This window comes from Malania oleifera, chromosome 6 (assembly GCF_029873635.1).
Source record: "Malania oleifera isolate guangnan ecotype guangnan chromosome 6, ASM2987363v1, whole genome shotgun sequence".
Taxonomy (NCBI): Eukaryota; Viridiplantae; Streptophyta; class Magnoliopsida; order Santalales; family Ximeniaceae; genus Malania; species Malania oleifera.
This window is the reverse complement of record NC_080422.1, coordinates 99,375,992-99,398,261: the sequence shown is the minus strand read 5'-3', so window position 1 is coordinate 99,398,261 and position 22,270 is coordinate 99,375,992. Positions and strand designations below refer to the sequence as shown.

General features: G+C 33.9%; 1 protein-coding gene across 1 annotated transcript; it reads right to left on the bottom strand.

The window, feature by feature from the left end:
- Positions 1-13,558: 13,558 nt before the first annotated feature.
- On the bottom strand, positions 13,559-22,062 carry LOC131158108 (palmitoyl-acyl carrier protein thioesterase, chloroplastic). Its single transcript, XM_058112718.1, has 7 exons — positions 21,680-22,062; positions 19,868-20,522; positions 19,562-19,695; positions 15,426-15,539; positions 14,808-14,979; positions 14,626-14,694; positions 13,559-14,051 (listed from the first exon to the last, which is right to left on the bottom strand). The coding sequence occupies exons 2-7, from the start codon at positions 20,366-20,368 to the stop codon at positions 13,800-13,802; spliced, it is 1,242 nt and encodes a 413-aa protein (XP_057968701.1). The 5' UTR covers positions 20,369-20,522; positions 21,680-22,062; the 3' UTR covers positions 13,559-13,799.
- Between the last annotated feature and the right edge of the window lie 208 nt (positions 22,063-22,270).

Genomic DNA, 22,270 nt, shown 5'->3' with positions numbered 1-22,270 from the left:
TCATGTCTTGACTCATTTAAGCTTCATTTGATTCTTGTGAGCACTTTGACCTTGCTTCCATCATATTTGATCCTTGTAGGCACTTTGACCTTACTTTCACATATATGAACCCTAAAATATCATTACTCACACAAATACATTAAATTTCACTTGTTTGTTAGCATCAAAAGAAGATAACAAGATTTTAAGCCTTGTAAGGCCAACAGGTATTTTTACGTGGTTCAGCACCAAGTCTACGTCCACGCCTTAGCACCAAGCCAAGGATTCTACAATCCACTATAATCGCTTCTTTCACAGCAGAGCAAGCCTTACAAACTTGGGAACAAATCCCTACCACTCACAAAGAGCCTTTACCGATTCGATTCACAAAGAACCTTACAACTTGGTTCACAAAGAACCTTTCATAAGAAGATGGAAGATTACAAAGAATGCTCCTTACAATGAGCAAATATGATTTACAACTCAAACCTCATACTATTCTCTCAATAATTGAATCAAACACAATAAGTGAGCAAGAGAGAATGAGCACATGTAATGAAGAACTAATATGCAATGTGCTGGGTTTTGTATAAAATGATGTTTTTACTAAAAATGATCAAAGACCTTCAAAACCCTTATTAATATAAGTCTAAAAGCTTGTATTTATAGCCCAAGAATCTTAGGAGCCGTTGGGGGGAAGAAAAAATATTTTATTTGGCCAACTAGCCGTTTTCCGCCCGTTGGGGCGCTTCTGCCCAGAATTCGTCGACGAAATCTGAATTTCGTCGATGAGGTCCCTGAATCAGAAAAAAGTCACCAATATAAAAGTTGTGGAATTTTGTCTTAGCTTTCCAAGGACACCAAGATCGTCCCATTTGTACTTTTCTAGAAAAAGTTATGCCCAAAATACCGCAAGGTGTTCAGGACTCAAGATTGCACTATGGTAGTGACGATTGCTTTGTTTTTCCTTGTCAAAATGCATTTTAATGACTTAAAACATTCTTGGACAAAAGTATATGAAATATATTGAGTCTAATGAAGATTAAAACTTGTCCAAGTGAGTTTCCCCATAAATATAAGATATCTTGTTTTATGAAAACATATTTGAAAACTTGTTTCGATATCTTATATGCTTAGTATGTCCTTTATTGAATATACTTGACTTTCTTTGAACCTTTAGGACATTAAACTTGTTTTAACACAATCGGGACTAAGTATAAAAATGTTCTTAAAATTAGGATGTTATAAACTTGTCCCTTTGAAAATATATTTGAGTTTTAGGATTCATTTGACAAACTCTTGTTTTAACTTAGAAAGTCATGAAAGGTGAGTTTGTGTTTATGTCTTTAGTGCGATCCTATAAACTCATGTGTCCTAGTATGCATGTGCTTTGCTCAACTCTTGCTCAGAAAATCATGCAAGACACACACCGCAAGAGTTATAATACGCACTCACTCACACAACCCTTATTACAATTAATTTATACACAATAAAAACTCCGGGATGTGCTTTGGTACTTCTGAGTCAGTGTCCTTTCGAACTTTTCTATTTGATGTCTACTAGGTCCGATCTTTGCTGCTGATTTGGTACCTCTATGTATCTGACACTATGTACCTATACTAGATAAGATATGTAAGGATGAAAAATACTAGAAACAACAACTAGGTTAATATCATCAAAACATATAAGCCAAGATAGTGTAGTTGACAGGGCTAACATTCTCCCCCTTTTTGATGATGTCTAACCTATTAAGAATCTACTTAATCTTTGCATTTGTGTTTGTTCTTACTAAGACTTATTGTGCAAAGATAATCCTACTTAGAACCACTAATCGGTTGTTATCATCAAAACAAGACAATTAAGTTTACGTGGCCTCTAAGGCTAACATTCTCCCCCTTTTTGATGATAGCAAACCATTAGTGTTCTATATGACGTATGTTTTACAGCTCCCCCTTAATTTTTGCGCTCCCCCCTTAATTTATGCATATTGTTAAATGATATTTATAATTTGCTCCCTCTTACTATACGCATATGAGGCATAAAAATAATTCATGTTCATTTGAGCTTTTAACATGCATTCCATATTTTCCCCCACACATACATCATGTTTTCCCTCACATATATAACACCATAAATCTTATCCCCATGGATAACTTCAAATATCTTCTCCCCTTTTGATCATCATCAAAAAGAGAGGTCATTTATCTTAAAAATACTCTAAGAGCCTATTAAGACTAGTTTCTATGATGGTGAGGTGAGTGTGTGCTAAACACATATACCAAAATTTTGGGTGCTAAACCATAATATTAGAAAAGCCTAGATTGGCTTCCTTCCAAACTCATGAATGATGATTCAGAAGTTAAACCATTTGTTGTAGATCTATCATTCAATGATCATTCAAGAATAGACATTTTCAAAATAAGCACAAAATATTCATGCTTATAATTTAAGCATGGTAAATGTGTCCAAACAACTTGGTAAAAAGCGTGTATATTTTAGAGCATTCAATTATTCAGCATGCATTATAAAAAATTCATAAAGTTCAACCCACATGCAATGGATTTCAAGCCATGATCATTTAACAAGTAAAGACTTATAATTACCAATGAATCTTCATGCAAATGATCTTTTTATCATGCATCATTTATAAATATTCATTAATGACAATTTACATGAACCAGTCTAAGTGACCACTTATGGTTAAAACACTAAGTTCAACTTGGTCACCATACTAATACTGCATAAGACTTTCAAAAGTATTTAGAATTTAAAAAATAAGTCTTATGAAGTCATAATTTCAGTTGACTAACTAGCATGTATGTCTAAAATAGATCAATAAATTCAACATGCCAGACCCTAGTCAACTATTAGCATGCAATGCACAAATCTGCATCGACCAAGTAGATTATGTTCAAATTAAGCATGCAGTTCAGTATATTCAAACAATATAAACTATTAAATAATGTAATATTTAGAAGTAATGGATAGTAAACGTTCAGTTCACATGAAGCATATATATATCCAAAATAAGCACAATACACTGAAGTATTTATTGAATGAACTTTAAATTTGCTACTTCCCTTCAATTATACAACCCAAGCACAAAAATTTTATGATCTTTTGAATATATTAATCATTTAAGCTTCAAGATGAGTTTAGGGCTATATGTGCAAAGTCTATAATTAATTCGCAAAAGCTCAATTTTGTATGATGGACAAAATATGCTATATTTTAAGATATTCATACAAAACATATGTATATAGCATTTAAAAAATTATTTAACTAGTTAAGATCCTTTGTCCATTTAGGGGGTTTACTTAAGTATGCAATAACCAATACTATCATATAATAACCAATCATAATGATATATATATATTAAGCGAAATATATTGGATGTTTGACTAGAGTTCTCATATTAGCTTGATTTTCCTAAGATTCTTAGTATAACAATAATGTATACTAAAATTTAAAATTTTAAGAACAAAACACTATTTAAGCTTTTAAAACATTACTACCCCTTATAACCTAACAAGAATCTTATGAGTAAAAAAAAAAATTTTCTTTTAAGATATCTCGTAAGATAACATGCAAATATAACCCATGATTTGTTAATGAATTTAACACAATATGTAAATCATGAATCATGGCATGAGATAAAGTAGGAGGAGGAAAATAAACTTTTCCAATTAACTTGGCTTTATTTGACAATGCTCTTAGAAAATAGGAGACATGTTCTCCTAATTTTCCACTAATGAGAAGGTATTCCTCAAACATATGATATCATAAATAAATGCTTCATTTTAGAATACCACTTGTTGTTATGATTATTTTTAATAAAATTCTAGTTGTTATGATTATTTTTACTAAAATTCTATTTTTAAGGATGTTATGTTTTAGATATCTAAACTAAAGCATATATCATCAAAACAATTCACATGAGAAAAACAAGGTTTTTCCATTTATCACCCATAAAATTTATTTTTAACTAACATGCTTTGCATGCTATTTCATCCCATAAATAATAGCCAATAAAAGGAAACAAACCAATTTTCAAGATGAATACAATTCAAGAAATCATATGGGTTTTAGTATTTTCATTCATCAACATTGGCATGATCATCAAGAATTCCCAATAAAGTAATTTAACAATTTAGAATGCATTAATTGGGATTTTATTTTTTAAGCCCATCTTAGTCATTAGATTCTTTTTACCTAGGTAAAGTAAAGTCTACCTAAAACTAATTCCTAATCCTAGGTTCTAAGGAAAAAGAATTCATAGGTCACGTGTTTCCTTTGGGTACCCATTCTTCCTTGGGTGCCAATAAGTTTTTCTTCACTACCCATTCTAACTTCTTTTGTTTGCCTCTATTTCCTCTATATGGGCAAAAATATCTAACATGACTATTTCTTTCACAATATAGATAAATCTTGTTTTCATATGAGGGTCTTGACTTATTTGCATTAATTTTACTTGTTGAGGCATAACCTTGTGATTTATAAGAGGATTTTGAATTCTTTTTAAAAACATTATTTTTCTTAACTTCCAAAGATTTATTTATGTTTTATTTTCCTCTTATGATTTTACCATGATTTTTAACTTTGTTTTTCAAGAGAGTATTTTCTTTCAAAATATTTTCAATTTTATTTTTCAAAATTCCTACTTCCCCTTAAAGAATTTCATGGTCTTTTTTAGCTTTTTCCATAAGCTCCTCATTTTCCCTTTTTAAAGAGCAATTTTCTTCTTTCAAGATAGAACAAAGACAAGGTTCCTTACCTTTGAATTTTGACAATTTTTCTTTCAAATTTTCTATCTTTTCTTTCAAAATTTCATGCTCTTTTTGAGAATTTAAAAAAAACTCTTCATTTTTCCTTTTAAGGGATTCATTTTCTTCTTTTAAAGAGAATTCTATTTGTTTTGACAAAGCAAGTTCTTTTTCAACATCTTTATTTTCCCTTTTTACTAAAAGTAATTCATCAAACAATTTAACACAACTATTCACAATTTCATCATATGATAGTGCATAATCCTCCTCATCCGAACTTATTTCATCTTCTTGTTCGTTAACCATGAAGCAAGGATATGCTTCTTTCTCATTTTCATCATCGGTGGCTAATCCATCGATTTGATCTCAAGTAGCATCATTTATGGCATTATGATCCTCATTTAGAAAATTTTCTTCATTTTGATTTAGGGGGCAATTTATCATGCCGTGTCTAGAATTAATACAATCGCAACATTCAATGCATGACTCTTCTTTTTCTTTTTGTTGCATTCTTTTACTTAAAAGTTTCTTAACTTCTCTTGTGAAGAATGCAATATCATTTTCTTCAATTATTTCTTGTTGATTAGTACAAGATGATTCTAAGGCAAAACCATTTTCTATCTTAGGTTTTTCTAGATTTCTTACTTTTTCAATGGTCATAGATGACTTAGGTAAAGATTGGAGAATTTTTTGAATATAATCTTCTAATGAATAAATTCTACCAAATGCTTTCAAGTTGTTTATGAGGTGTGTGAATCGAGTGAGCATGGAAGAAATTTCTTCACCATCATTTAATTTAAATGTTTCATATTCTCTAACTAGCATGCATATTTTTTATTGTTCATTTTGTGATGTGTTTCCATAAATGTTTTCAAGTACATCCCACATTTCTTTTGCGATTTGACATTCACAAATAAGACTATGTATATCATCATTTAAACCACAAAGTTCTTTGCTTTAAATTTTAGTTCAACTAACCTTTTTTCGTTTGGTGATTGTTCCAATAAAGTCTTTGGAATATCCTCATTTTTGTTTGTGATTGAGAAGTCTCCTTTGGTGATGATCTCTCACAAATCCAAGTCGTATCCTTGAATGAACACGGACATTTGTTTTTTCCACGCGTGGTAGTTTGAATCGTTGAACATCGATGGTTGATAAATAGATCGTCCATATGAAGAGATGCTCCCCAAATACTCCATTTGATCTTTTACGCTCTAGATTTTACTCCAAAAATACAAGCGTCTCGCTCTGATACCACTTGTTGGAAGTCCCAACCCGGAGTATATAGTCTAGAGGGGGGGGGAATAGACTCTTTTCGCGGAATACGTATTTTTCTACAAAATAAAAACTCTTGGCAAGATACAAGAAATTATATCACAATATAAATATAAATCATGCACAAGATATAAAATAAAGAGTGTAAGGGAGAGAAAGAACAACACCGGTATTGAAATTAGGAATAGCTTCCCAAGAGGGGGTTGAATTGGATTCTAAAAATTTCTTTTGATTCCTTTTAAAATACCTTAAACTTGTTTTATTTCTTTTAACCAATTCTTGACTTGTTTTTTTCAATTCCTTAATCAATCAAAAACTTAGTTCTTTTATCCAATCAATTAAACACAATCTTCAAACCAAACAATCAATTTATTTGCCAAGTACAAGTTAAACAACAAACAACCAAACCAAGATATAAAGTATTCAGCACTTTGGTAATATAAGATCTTGAGATAGTTTGTTTGTTTATATAAGCCCTATGATTATGAATTATAATTTATGCTTACTAAAGTAAAGCCCTATATAAATAAATCCAATCACTCTTTCCAAATATTTAGAATTCAAATAAACTCTTGGCAAATTTATCTTTGGGGTATTAATCAAGTAAAGTACTCCCGTATGGTTTCCGCAAGATATGGTATAACCAACGTACTCCCTTTCGGTTTCCACAACCCAAATCAAAATTGGATTTTAAGTTTACTTGATTTCCAAATATGTGTAGTATGTATAATTTAGATATTTAAATCATCCACGCAGTTGTATATGAACTGAAAATAAAGAATAGGAAAAAAGAGAGTGAGACGGAGATTTTTACGAGGTTCATCTTATACCCAGCCTACGTCCTCGCCTTTGGCAAACCACCAAAGGATTCACTAAACCTGTTCCGTTGACGGGTGGAACAAAACCGATTACAACATTCCTTGGTTAAGGCTAGAGCCTGCCTTCTCCAAACGATATTCCCTCATTCGGTCACTTCTTATATAGGCTAGAGTCCACCTCTCTAAGCAATATCCCCTTGCTTAGCCAACGATCCAAACACCTTGAAACGTCAATGAACTACAAGAAACACAAGATAAAATCTGCGTACAAGTATACTCTCTCAAAGAGCAAGTTAGTACAATTTCAGCACTATATACTTAAATGTAAAATATCAATAGGAAATAGAATGAAGCTCAAGTATAGAATTCACCAATATCCTTCGTAGAAGAGGATTAGTAGTAGGAATTCAAAAGAAGGATCAGTACTTCAAAATTCTTAGCAAAAGAATTTTTCAATGAGTGAGCAAGAGAACTTAGGAAGAACAAGAGTACTTTCAGCTTCTCAAAAACAGATTTTTCAATTCTTAGCATTTTTATTTGTTTTGCAAAACGATGTATTTATAGGCTTTCAAACTTACCAAAGTTTCCTTAAAGAGTTTCCCTATTTATTAGAATATTTAAGGTTCAAACGGCTATAATTTAAAACATTAGAATTTTAAAAATTTGCTCGTTGAATAGTTTTTAAATGTTTGACAGCAGTGACCCTATTTCAGTGTTTTGGCCATAAAGTTTTCTATATAACTCCAAATTAGGTTTATTGGTGTCAAAAGAAAGCTACGAGAAAATCCTAAAACTTTTATGTTTACCACTCTTTAAAATAATGAGTTTTTAATAGAGAAAAATTCACCTAAATACGGATGTATAAACTGACAGCATTTGGGAAAAAACTCTTTTTGGTGCTCTTTATTCCAAAAATGATTCTAACATTTTTAAAATAATTTTTGACCTTATAAAAATATTATTCAGGTATTTAAAAAGTATCTAGGTCTAAGAAGTTAACCTAAGAGTTTCAAAATATTTCAAACAATATTTTAAACATTAAAGCACTTACATGAGACTTCTAAAATATTAACATTCTAAGTTCTTGAGTCTTCATGCTTTATCCTTGGATTGAATCCATCTTTTCTTCAAACTTTCATATTATTTAAGCTTTCTTACTTTGCCTTTCTTTGGATCTTTTGACTTTAATATGCCTTGGCTTTCAACAACTTATTCATGTCCTCATGTTCTTCAACAAGTAATTCATGTCTTGACTCATTTAAGCTTCATTTGATTCTTGTGAGCACTTTGACCTTGCTTCCATCATATTTGATCCTTGTAGGCACTTTGACCTTACTTTCACATATATGAACCCTAAAATATCATTACTCACACAAATACATTAAATTTCACTTGTTTGTTAGCATCAAAAGAAGATAACAAGATTTTAAGCCTTGTAAGGCCAACAGGTATTTTTACGTGGTTCAGCACCAAGTCTACGTCCACGCCTTAGCACCAAGCCAAGGATTCTACAATCCACTATAATCGCTTCTTTCACAGCAGAGCAAGCCTTACAAACTTGGGAACAAATCCCTACCACTCACAAAGAGCCTTTACCGATTCGATTCACAAAGAACCTTACAACTTGGTTCACAAAGAACCTTTCATAAGAAGATGGAAGATTACAAAGAATGCTCCTTACAATGAGCAAATATGATTTACAACTCAAACCTCATACTATTCTCTCAATAATTGAATCAAACACAATAAGTGAGCAAGAGAGAATGAGCACATGTAATGAAGAACTAATATGCAATGTGCTGGGTTTTGTATAAAATGATGTTTTTACTAAAAATGATCAAAGACCTTCAAAACCCTTATTAATATAAGTCTAAAAGCTTGTATTTATAGCCCAAGAATCTTAGGAGCCGTTGGGGGGAAGAAAAAATATTTTATTTGGCCAACTAGCCGTTTTCCGCCCGTTGGGGCGCTTCTGCCCAGAATTCGTCGACGAAATCTGAATTTCGTCGATGAGGTCCCTGAATCAGAAAAAAGTCACCAATATAAAAGTTGTGGAATTTTGTCTTAGCTTTCCAAGGACACCAAGATCGTCCCATTTGTACTTTTCTAGAAAAAGTTATGCCCAAAATACCGCAAGGTGTTCAGGACTCAAGATTGCACTATGGTAGTGACGATTGCTTTGTTTTTCCTTGTCAAAATGCATTTTAATGACTTAAAACATTCTTGGACAAAAGTATATGAAATATATTGAGTCTAATGAAGATTAAAACTTGTCCAAGTGAGTTTCCCCATAAATATAAGATATCTTGTTTTATGAAAACATATTTGAAAACTTGTTTCGATATCTTATATGCTTAGTATGTCCTTTATTGAATATACTTGACTTTCTTTGAACCTTTAGGACATTAAACTTGTTTTAACACAATCGGGACTAAGTATAAAAATGTTCTTAAAATTAGGATGTTATAAACTTGTCCCTTTGAAAATATATTTGAGTTTTAGGATTCATTTGACAAACTCTTGTTTTAACTTAGAAAGTCATGAAAGGTGAGTTTGTGTTTATGTCTTTAGTGCGATCCTATAAACTCATGTGTCCTAGTATGCATGTGCTTTGCTCAACTCTTGCTCAGAAAATCATGCAAGACACACACCGCAAGAGTTATAATACGCACTCACTCACACAACCCTTATTACAATTAATTTATACACAATAAAAACTCCGGGATGTGCTTTGGTACTTCTGAGTCAGTGTCCTTTCGAACTTTTCTATTTGATGTCTACTAGGTCCAATCTTTGCTGCTGATTTGGTACCTCTATATATCTGACACTATGTACCTATACTAGATAAGATCTGTAAGGATGAAAAATACTAGAAACAACAACTAGGTTAATATCATCAAAACATATAAGTCAAGATAGTGTAGTTGACAGGGCTAACATTCTCCCCCTTTTTGATGATGTCTAACCTATTAAGAATCTACTTAATCTTTGCATTTGTGTTTGTTCTTACTAAGGCTTATTGTGCAAAGATAATCCTACTTAGAACCACTAATGGGTTGTTATCATCAAAACAAGACAATTAAGTTTACGTAGCCTCTAAAGCTAACAATTACGTTTACTAATAATTTTTTTACTAATGTTCCCATCCGACGCTCAGCTTGTAGGGGGTGTTGAGGATATTGAGGATTCCCTCCCTTAATTCTAGGAGGATATTATGTATATACTTTTCTTTTGTCTATCATCTAATTAATAGGGAATTGATATGTAATTATTCCATGTAATCTTTAACTTAATATATATACACAACACTCACCACTTCAGAAGTGTGGGGGTTTTCAAACCTTCTCACCATGGTGTATGTTGTTTGCAAATAATATTGTATTGATTGATGAAACTAAAGGTGGAGTAGAGATTAAGTTAGAATTATGGAGAGAAACTTTGGAAAATATAAGCTTTAGGATAAGAAGAAATAAGACAAAATATATGAAATGTAATTTCAGAAATGGTCGGAAGAATATTAGAGACAAAGTTAAACTTGATGATAAAGAAATAAATAGCACTTGTAGACTTCGATACTTGGATCTATTATGCAAGCTAAAGGAGAAATTGAAGATAATGCGATGCATAAAGTTAAAGCAGTTTAGGCAAAATAGAGAAGTGCTTCAAGTGTGCTTTGTCGCAGAATACTCTTAAAATTAAAATGGAAGTTTTATAAAATAGTTATAAGACCAGTTTTGCTATATAAATTAGAATGTTAGGCGACGAAGAAACGGAATATCCAAAATATAAAAGTTGCCGAGATGAAAATGTTTAGATGGATAAGTGGTATAACACTCAAAGATAAATTAAGGAATGAATATATTTGCAATAAGTTAGGTGTAACTCTTATAGAAGATAAGATAAGGGAGGGAAGACTTAGATGGTTTAGGCACTTGCAACGTAGTCCGCATAGTGCGTCAGTGAGTAAAAGCGAGTTAGTTAATGTGGGCGTAGTAAAAGGGGTAGGAATAAACCTAAAATGACTTGAAATGAGATAGTAAATAAAGATTTAATAGCTCTAAATTTTTTAAAAGAAATGGTTCATGATCGCATAAATCTGTGGAAAATGATTCAAATAACTGATCTTACCTAGTGAGACTTAAAGACTTAATTTTGTTGTTGTTGTTGTTGTTGTTGTTGTTGTTGTTGTATATGGCAAAAGTACAATCTAGTGTTCAAGCAAAAGTAAGATTGATCATGTTGTATATGATAGAGTGACGTGTCTCGACTATTAGAAGGGAGACATCTAGTATGCATGGAAGGGATTTGTAAAACTAATGACAAATACTAAATAAGGTAATAAATAGAATATTCTTACTCTATATTTGAAGAGATTTAAGATTTGTATTGAATTTAAAAAATATATATATATATATATATATATATATATATAATTATATTGAAATTTAGCTAAATTCCCAAATCAAAAACTAAGGTTCAAAATTCATATTTCCAAACATAATATTAGATTACACATTGTCCAAAAAAATAATAATAATCCTATTTATAATTCAAAGAAAATCATGGAAAGGATGATCAGAGATTTGTAAACACTATAAGGATCTACCAATCATGTGGTAAGAGAGAATACATAAGATATATAGAATTTTATCAAATATATTTATATATATGTATTATATACAAGGATAATAAAAAAATTTCTAAATTGTTATGACTATCCACAAGAGAGTACTGGAAGGACAAAGTTCATATAAAGTAGGAAATTACGTAAGAGAATGTTGTGTATAATAAATAATAAGAAGCCAAAGATAGTGACCACACACTCCCCTAAGATTCATTTGACAGCCCCAATAGTAAGCTTATTGTGCCAAAATGTATCTTGTGAAAGAAATAATTATTTTTCTTACTCCAATGGTCGTGGACCAGCAATTGAGCTTGATCGAAGTCTAGGTTAAATAATATGAACATTCTCACATTTGCAATATGAATTTTATATTTAAAATTTTAAATTTTAAATATATATAATATAAAAATTGTATTAAATCTTGAATTTTAAAATTCATATTTCGAATTTTTGATGCACTATCTTAAAATCCTTGCCAATCTCAAAATGCAAGCATGGAGACTCAACCAATCCCAAAACAAACGTAAATTTAGTAGAATTGACTTTTATCAATTTTACGGTATGTAAATTCTACTTCATTATTTATGAAATATTTATTTTACTCCAAACATATTAAATATTGGATTCATTCTCAAATCCTTGCCATTCTTGACATGCACACACACAGCAGTAGGAGGGATCACCCATTCCCTGTATATTAGAATTGTGGGCCTCAAAGCAAAGAAGAAGCCAATACTTGAGGCAAAGAGAAGCTTGGTCGGCTGCAGCTGAAATGGGTTGGAAAGAAATTTTCTTATGTGGGCTATAAGAGAATGTCTGTTGGCCGCAGCTGAAATGGGTTGGAAAGAAATTTTTTCCATGCTATGAAGGTTGTTGATGATCTTTCATTCAGTACTTGCTCATTGTGGGCAAGGTCGAGAAATATTTGGTTAAAATCAAATTAACAGATCAGAACGATCAAATTTAGGTAGATACGTTCAGTTAAGTATCTCAATTTTGATTAGTTCCGTAAGCTATTTTAATATTTTTATTATTGTTTTGTTTTCGATTTGGTATAAGTTGAGCGATTATTAAATGAACTATATATAGAAAAAAGACACCAACCTTCCCTAAAATTTGAAAAAACAAAAAAAAAAAAAAAGACAGGGCCATGAGGTTTCAAAAATGCCGAAAACCTCTCAGAGATTTCAAAAATTTTAGAGACCTCTTCTAAGGTTTATCAAAAAGACACAAAACTCCTCTTATATTTTGTTAAAAAAAAGTCTTTTAAGAGGAAAATTGCATTTTTTTAGCAAATCTCAAGAGGTCAATGAAATTTTTAAAATCTCATGAAAGGTTTGTCTTTTGTCAAACTTAGGCAACCTATCAAGGGTATACTGCAAAATATAATATAATATTTTTAGTGTGTGCATAAAACATATATACATAATACATTATTTTCAGTAGATTCATTTCAATTAATTCGAATTAAAATTTGGTCGGTCAATTAACCAATAATAAGCAAAATTCTGTCCAGTTCAGTAGACCAATTCCATTAGCTGAATTTTTTTCAACCAATTTGGTTCATTGATGAATTAGCAGTATCAACCAAAACACCTCGTTTGCAGAGAGATGTTGTATTAAGTTTCTTATCATGCCATTTTTGCTTGATATATTCCAAGAGAGTTAAATGGTCTAGTTCACTATACTGCACAATACACAAGACTCGCTTGACCATTCAACTCCATGCGTGCAAGGGTTGGTCTTTAATGAAATTGAAATCTGTCAAAAGAAAAGAAGACAAATAAAAAGACGACAGAACCAAAGAAAATAAAAGAAAACCTTTTTGCTGATTGTAAAGTGCTGCCAACAATAATGCATGTCTTCTTTTTTTTTTTTTGTGCAAAATGAGAGGACTTGGAGCTGGAAAAACATGAAGATAGACAGACAAGTGTCTGTGCCATACATCCAGACCCCACCAGGCAAAGATACCAATCATGGGAGACAAAGGACTTGTGAGAACCATCTTCCCCTCCCTGAGAATATTTTTGCCTTGTTAAGAAGTCCCATGTGCAAACGAGAGAGAGAGAGAGAGAGAGAGAGAGAGAGAGAGAGGGAGATTGACTTGCAATGGCTTACAGCCTTTTTTTCATGTTTTCCACAAAAGCATGAATAAGAAAGTGAACAGATATATATATATATAAATATAAAAATTTGGGGGGAGGAAGAAGAATAAAAGAAAAAACAACACAAGTAGGCGGTTCAAGAACAGAGCGGGATTCTACAGGGACAATGTGACACAGCAGCATCAATAACATTTCTTTGCCATTTTCATGATCAGGTACAAAAGAACTTGAAACACTAAACACTTTCAGCTGGAATCTGACCCAGATTTCCGAAGTTGCTGGCAGGTTTGGGCCTCCACTGGGTTCTCCCCTTCACAATCTCAGCCCCACTCTCGAGTCTAAGCAAGTGCTGGCACTCCACCATATCACTCCCCCCACCCGAAACCGCTGTGAGAGACTGCAAAACGCTGTCCTTCCCGCACTCCCTCCTGTACTCCAATGTCATGCTAAAAAGCTCATGACTCTCCAAGATTGCCTGTGGAGAACTCTGCAACAACCCACCCCACCACACGGTCAAAAGGGGCATTCCAAAAAATGTATCGTATGAAACCCAAAATAGCACGAGGAGGAGGGAATTATGTCATGCTATGCTGCATGACACAACATTACTCATCCACAGCTAGAACAGATGACCAAATTCTCTTAGCTAGCATTTGAGAGCGTGACTTCAGACTTGAATTTAGATTTGTGTGGATAGGAAAATATTCAATACAAATTTTATAATTCATTTTGCCCAAATCCAATTTCACGCTCCCAAAAGCAGGGTTAGAATGTTAGGAGCTTCTATTTCCACATTGTTTAAATTCCAACTACCACCTATCAGAAAAATCAATCAATACATAATTTGAGGATTTTGCTAACTTCTACAGCCATTTAGTTGAACCAATCCTTTGATGAAAAGCATTGAAATCAATCCATCCAGGGTAATCAAGCCAATGGCCACTACCTAGCTAACTTCCAGTCTTTCATTCTTCTCTATTTTTCCTTTTTTTACTTTTTTAAAGAGGTAAGTATTATTTGAAGAAAAGGAGAAAAAAATTTGCTTGGCCAGAAAAAACTACCTCGAGGATCCAGCCAAGGTATTTCACATTGTTAACATGCTGGTTCACATCTAAGTCACTCCATCTGGGCTGCAGAAGTATAATACAAAGAATAATGAGAAAAAGAACATAATCAGCAACATAGTTATGAATTACTACAAAAAAAACAATACAGCATTTGTAACCTGAAGCCTTGGACTTACAGTTAAACCTGTGAGAACATAATCAGCTGAGCTTTCATCAAGTTTCGGCAATTTTCTGCCATCCTCTTCCACAACAGGAGCAACATCCATAAAATAAGGCACAATTTCCCCCCGGACTTCATCCGGCATTTTAGATACCTTCCTAGTGTGTTTATTCATCATCACCCACACACTGCAGGATATAACACTGTAACTATTACCACCAGAACATAAGAAACTCTAATATAAGCCATAAAAAAAAAAAAAAAAAAAAATGTCATTCAATTTTGTGATCGGATTAATTAGCATCCCAAAAGTATGCATTTCCATTCCTAGACATTATCTTTCTTAATGCTTCATATATTTAAAAACATTTCAACACAAAATTTGTGACATAATTAAACATGATTTTTATTATTCAATAATTATTGCTCCTGCTACAACCAATACCACAAATATATGCCAGTTTACCAGTTACAATAAAATAAAATAACCATCTAATATATGGCTCCTAATACTGAACACCCCTAAAATGCCAACGATCCCACTAAATTTGCCATGAGAAGTTACAATGAAATGTTGAAAAATTCTGGAAAAAATCATGAAATTCTCATTAGCTTTACATGACAATAAAACTACCTGGAAGCTCTCGTTAACACTTCACCAGTATAGCTGTCACGAAGAAGCCAGTCGCGCCGCATACCATTCTTTCCTGATGAAGACACCCAAGTGTCTACTTGAACAACATCACCCCTACAAGACAATCAGCACAAATCCATCAATCTATACCACTATCCAAAAATTGCCAAAAGATTATAAAATTTTCTTTGCACATGCATAAAGGATGCCCCAAACAGTCAGTATAGATTGTTCCAGTATAAAACAGACTGCAGGTAACAGACCAAATGAAAATAAATTCATATTTTGAGAGATGTCCTCTACACATCAAACCACGAATATCTTTCAGGAGTTTCACCAGTTAATTCTTACCATCTGTTTTAAATTTCCTTAGACAATTAATCCAGTATCAATGCTATAAGCACACATCAACGATTCAAAACCGAAACTACTAGTTTTGTTCATATAGAGAAGCAAAAGTAGAACAGGTAACCCCTTGACATCACGCATGTATATCATTTACTACATTTTTAAATCCTACATAAAACATTGAAATTTATGATATGATTAAATTATGAGTGATAGTTCTTTGGAGGCCAACCATTTGGCACGCCTATTTTAGGCATAGATTTAAGAAATTGTGCTTGTATTAGACTTTCCTATATATTGTAATTGACTTTCCTCGGTATTGTGTAATTTCAAGTTTTGTTGGGATTTTTTAGTTTATGTAAATATGTGATAGTAGTAGTGGGTAAGCCATTGTGACAGTTGTTTGAATCAGAATTGCAATTGCAGTCTCTCTCTCTCTCTCTCTCTCTCTCTCTGAGGTTCCTCCTCCTTCCACTTCCTCCCTCTTCTCTGTTCTATCTAATTTCTCTCTGTTCTGTCCTCTCTCTTATGTTATCTCCTTATTCGGTTCTGTACCTGCTGTCCAGCAGCCTCTTTTCTCCTCTCATCTGCTCTGTTTTTCTCCTTGTCTTCGTTTCTTCTTGTTCTCTCCTCTCTCCTTTTCTCTTATCTCAATTCTCCCTTTATTCAACGTTCTGTTGCTTGTCCTACATCATCCCTTCATTATAATAATATTTGAAGGTACAACAACAAACCAACCAAGCCTTAAGCCCCACTCGGTGGGGTCAGCTACATGAATCCTTTTTCACCAATTTATGCCATCATGGACAATTTCCTTCAATAAATTCAGGGCCCTATTAAATCCTTACTATCTCATTTCAAGTTATTTTAGGTTTACCCCTATCCCCCTTACTACCCCTCACAGTAACTAAAGTCATTGCAAGTGCCCAAATCGTTTGAGTCGTGTCTCCCTTATCTTATCTTCTACACGAGCTTCACCTAAACTTACCGTGAATATATTCACTTTTTAATTTTATCTTTTAAAGTGATATCACTCATCCATATTAGCATTCTCATCTCGACAACTTTTATTTTTTGGATATGTTGTTTCTTAGTCACCCAACATTCAAATCCATATAGCCTAGTTGGTCTTATAGCCATCCTATAAACTTCCCTTTTAATCTTAAGGGATTTCAATGATAACAAAGCACACTTGAAGCACTTCTCCATTTCCCCCAACTTGCTTTAACTTCATGCATTACATCTTCTTCAATTTCTCCTTCAACTTGCATAATAGATCCAAGAAATCGAAATCCACTAGTGCTATTGAATTCTTCATCATCAAGTTTAAATTCATGGAGGTTCCAAAACTTTTTTGTGTGCAGCGCATACAAGCAGATTGACACGAGTATGCATGTGCACTCATAAACATGTAATCATATACACATGAGCACAAGCATGCAGATGCTACAAGTGCATGCAAAAACATGTGCACTTGGATATGCAAATGCTTACACGCACATGCACGTAATCGGTGCACATACACACACACCCTTACATAAATAATATACCATGTGTGTAGAAAAGGTATGATCCAAATGAAAAGATCTTGTATATCAATCTACATGTCATTTTTTTTCCGCAGGACAGGCTGGACTAAATGAATGGAGCTCTAATCAAGTCATTCCTCATTTTTAATATGAGTTAGACGATAGAATGTTTCAAAAGTTAAATAATGGAAACATAAGGGGGGGAATGAGCATGAATAGGAATTGAGATTGGCACATAGACAGTATACTATAGAAGTCGTAATGAGCATGAATAGGAGTTGAGATTGGCACATAGACAGTATACAACAGAAGTTGTAATGAAAAAATTAGAAAGAAAGGGAAGCACATGAGGCAATATATATTACAGTGTGACCCGGTTGTACTTTTGTAAAATGCCACCATAACAAGAAATTGGAGTAAAAAAAAAAAAATAGTATCAACTTGACACTTTTGACAATTGTGAATCTTGTGATTAAAACTGTAGCAAGGGTTGAACTGAGAACTAGAGAGGTAGTGCTTGTTCTATGTCATGGATTTAGACGGGAATAATGAGAAAAAAAAAAAAATATTTGCTGCGGAATGGTGCACAAAGTGGGAAACAAATGGATATAGAAGAAAGGAGTAGGGGCACAATTGGAAATGAATAAAGAATCCGGAATACAAACCAAAAGCCAAATTTTTTTGTCTTTCATGTACAAGGGACAGGCATGGAATATTTACATTTTCATTAGGGGCAGATTTGGGATATGCAAAAGTATATGCACTCCAACCCTAACTGCCATATTTATATAAAGGGGTATAGAAGATAGTAATATTTATTGTTTTTACTAACAGGTGTTCAAATAAGGGTAGAAAACTGTTTTTTTTTTTTAACAAAGATAAAACAAATTAAAAATTAAATTAAATAAGAGACCTTGATAAAGACATAAGAGGGAGAAGGGATGAATCGTCATCATGAAAAATAACTTAGAATGTGAGAGCAAATAAGCATTTCCCACTATGAATAACATGCAGTAAAAACTGAGCATATGGTGTCTGCAAATGCAATCTTGCAGACACTGTCCAATTTTCTGGAAGTCTGAAATGCAAACAAGTAGATGTTTCCCAACAAATGTCATACTCCCATGTCCCAAGTATTAACTGTGTGATTTGTTTCTTTCACCTAAATAAATATAACATTATCAATTAAAACACAATTTATTTAAGAACCAAATCAGTATATCAGTGTCACACACTCCCCATCTATCATCTGCATCCACATATGTGGATCTACCAAAAAACATGGAGAATTAATGAAGCAAGAGGAAAAGTTACTTCAGCCAAACAGCTAAAGAGTTGACCACCAGGCCAAACCATTTGTGTATATCTTTTTGTTTATGTCCTCTTGCATTTGAAAGTTTTAAAATACATATACACACACACATAAGTTTTCCCTCCAAAAAGCGAGGAAGATACTTAGAAAAGTTAAACCAAATGATAAATAATACATTGGAATGATCATCCTTAAATGGACAAGCACAAGATCACATAGAACTTTTAAACAGTAAACAGTAAAAGCAAAAAAGTAATTATTTATCTAACAGCATGTCTTTAAAAACAAAAAATAATAATAATAAAACAACAAAGATTGCTATTACCGAACTACCACAGATTGCAAATTCAGTCCATGAGAAAAGTGTTTATAGCTCCAACAACTTTCTGATGCACTGACATTCAGATGACCATTACTCTATCCACTATTATTTTTGAGTGATTTCAACCCTTCAAAAATGAGAACTCCAAATCAAGTAACAGTTTCAAATATTCTGTCAAGGTTCTAACATCTTAGTTGCCATTCGGCATTTCAGATATTTGATAACAAAACAAAAAATTTTATCATTTGGAGTATTCCAGTGATTTTAACTCTCCGATCTCACCCTTTTTCTCTTTTTTGAGGCTGGGGGTGTGGGGGAAGGGTCAATCAAGGGATTTCAAAGTTAATTATAATGGTATTACTTATGTCTTAAACTTCTCTGTTTGTACATAAAATTCCAACCATTTTAAAAGATATTTCTGATCAAGAATTCATATTTCATAGAAAAAACTTTTTGATAGAAAAAATGGAGATTATTTTGAGACAAGAAAATACAAAAGGGAGGGCAGGCATCATTCAAAAATGCAGAACTCAGAGAGATAATGTAAACCGTTTTCAAGCAAGAGAGAAATCATAAATTTCACATATTATACTGGGAAAGCAATAAACAAGAGGCAATGGCTTACCATGTAGGATAACGGTCCACCAGAACCTGCATACGGGCAACCACCCAAATCAAGTTTCTTTTGGCCATCTCTGGGGTAGCACCAAAGCCATCATCAAGAAGCCCAGCAGTTTTAACATGATTAAGGGCTGTTTCCTGAAAAAATAAATAAATAAGAACACAACTAAAAAATATTCAAATTTGTGACCAAGTAAACATGCATAAAACAAGCTAATCAGAATTTCAGAAAGAAAAACGAGGGAGATTATATTAATCTGAATTTAAAGTTGTGGTTTTTATCCTTCACCACAAGAAGATCTGATCTTACCTGCAAATGGTTCATCAGCGTCTCTATAGATGCAGTACGATCTGCACCTATTTCATAAGATCTAATTGAGAAATTTTGCCTGAATACAAAGCCATCCTGAACTATTCTCCCCAGACCGAATGGATCAATAAGCATGTCAGGTCGTCTGGGTTTCCAATCAAGCATCATCCACTGCTTCTCTGCAGCCAGGAAGATGGTAGTGATAGCAGCAAGAAGCATGCTCCAATCAGGCAATTGGTTGATAAAAGTCCTTGGGACAGGTGATGGTGTGCCGCCATCTTCATTCTTAATACTTTCCCCCATCACACCAACTGCATTGCCATTAATTTTGGGAGGAGCCTGGGCATTTGCCTTCACCCGCAAACCACCAGAAGATGCAGATTTCGACTTTGCCCCAAAATTTGCCGACCCACCCCCAAGCTTGGAAGAATTTATTCTCTCACCATCAGGAGATGGAGAAGCTACTGGGAAAAAAGCAGAAGTAGCAGCAGTAGCAACCATGATGAAAATAATAAACTTTCCAAATCAATCGAAGGAACCTCCAATCAGATAAATACGATGGACTAAAATGCCTTCTCAGAAATTGAAAAGAGCATGGAGAGGGAGCAAATAGCAAAGTCTTCACCAAAATGCACCATGGAACAACATGCTCTTCCTGCTCAACATGTAACAACACAATCAGGATAATTGACATTTACAATTACATAACACCATTTCCATATTCTTCAACAGATTATGGTATAAGAAAATACATCAAAAACCAAAAAAAAGAAAAGGATAATCAAGGCCCAGAGGAGGAAACATGGGAAATAAGCTTTATTTGCACAAACTCAAGAGCAAGAAGTTTAACTTTTGATTGGAAAAAGCAAACCAGAAACCACAAGAAAGTGTCGCTATTTCTTTGGTTGTTGAGAAATTGGATGGCAAGGAAACAGGTCAATTATTAAGCCTTACGAGCTGACCTGAATGGTTGTATTAGGCTGGACCCAGGGCCCCGTTTTGCCCCGTCCCCCATGGCGGGCGGGTCGAAGATTCAGTTAGAAGAAAATTAGTATTAAAAATTTTGACTTCCCTTCTCTTTTCACAATTTCTCAGAAACCAGACAGAGCGTCACCAGAAACCGAGAAGCAAAATTACATTTAGAGAGAAATTCATCAACTAGCATAAATAGAAAATACTGCATAAAGCATTACATCTAGAAGCCGGAAAATCATTATGGCAAGAGAGCTGGAGCATTATAAAGCAAAAACGGACGACGAAAAATAAAAAGGCATGACATTAAAGAGAGAATTCACGAAAACGCTAACTCCAAGCTGGCAGAAGAACAAAGCCGGAGCAGATCTGGCCATTTTCGAACCAGAAAAGATAAGAAATGTATGTAATTACATTTCCATCGAATTATATTCCCACTCGTTTCATTATACAATGAATACACGTCCCATTGTGCCCTTCCACTCCACCACCGGTAACAGTTGAGACAAAACGCGAACAAAACAAAAAACAAAAACAAAACTCGAAAAACAGAACATTGAGCCCGAGTCCCGGCAATCCGAAAAAAACACAAATGAAAAGGAGAAGCGCCAAATCCGGCGTCATTCCAGCCCCAATAAATGTTTTTAAATAAATAAACACCCTCAACCCAAACAAACAATCGCAGAGCACTTCGAGAACCGAACCGAACCCAAAGCAAAACGGAAGATTCAAACGCTAAAACGCTACACTCACTTGCAGCATGGAAATACCCAACCCCAAACCTCAGATCAAGCGAGAACCCGACGAAATGGGAGAGAAAAGCTCGAAGCACGAACGTACCTGAACATCAACGGCAGAGAAGAGCAGCCGGCCGTAGATTACAGGCGGAGACTACAGCAGCGGCGAAGCCATTGCCGATCTAGGGTTTGCGATCCTCCTCCTCTCGTCGTCCTCCGCTCGCCGAAACAAACAAGCTTCGTTTAACTTTCAAAAAGGAAAACCGAATCGGAATTTCCAGAAAGAGGAGAGAGAAAGAGAGAGGAGGTTAAATTTAGGAGGCCAGGCCAGCGATATTGGGATGGTAGGGGATTGGGCAGTGAGAGGCATGTTACGCTTTTATAGTGGCCACCTGGCCTCCCGCCCTCCCATTCAACTTCCAGACGCCCAGCTGGGAGACTTTCCCTTTTCCCACTTTTGCCCCTCTCTCCTCACTCTTATTTCAATCTCCCCCACTCATTAAGGCGAACAAAAATGGTTGGGAAGTGCCTTTTATTGTGCGGCCATCTCATGCATGCATGTGGCCCATCACACATACATGGGTCACATCCATTCCACTCTCTTTCTTCTATTTTCCTATTTTTTTTGTTTTCGAGCGTTTTAAAAAACTCATTTCACATTTTACGCCCCTTTCTTTCTACCCACTAACGCTAA

Excerpts from the sequence above, each read along its gene's own strand:
- LOC131158108 (XM_058112718.1), bottom strand. The coding sequence starts at position 20,368 with ATGGTTGCTACTGCTGCTACTTCTGCTTTTTTCCCAGTAGCTTCTCCA. Across the intron at positions 19,696-19,867 it reads CGCTGATGAACCATTTGCAG|GAAACAGCCCTTAATCATGT; the intron begins GTAAGATCAGAT and ends TTATTTTTTCAG. Across the intron at positions 15,540-19,561 it reads GTGGACCGTTATCCTACATG|GGGTGATGTTGTTCAAGTAG; the intron begins GTAAGCCATTGC and ends ATTGTCTTGTAG.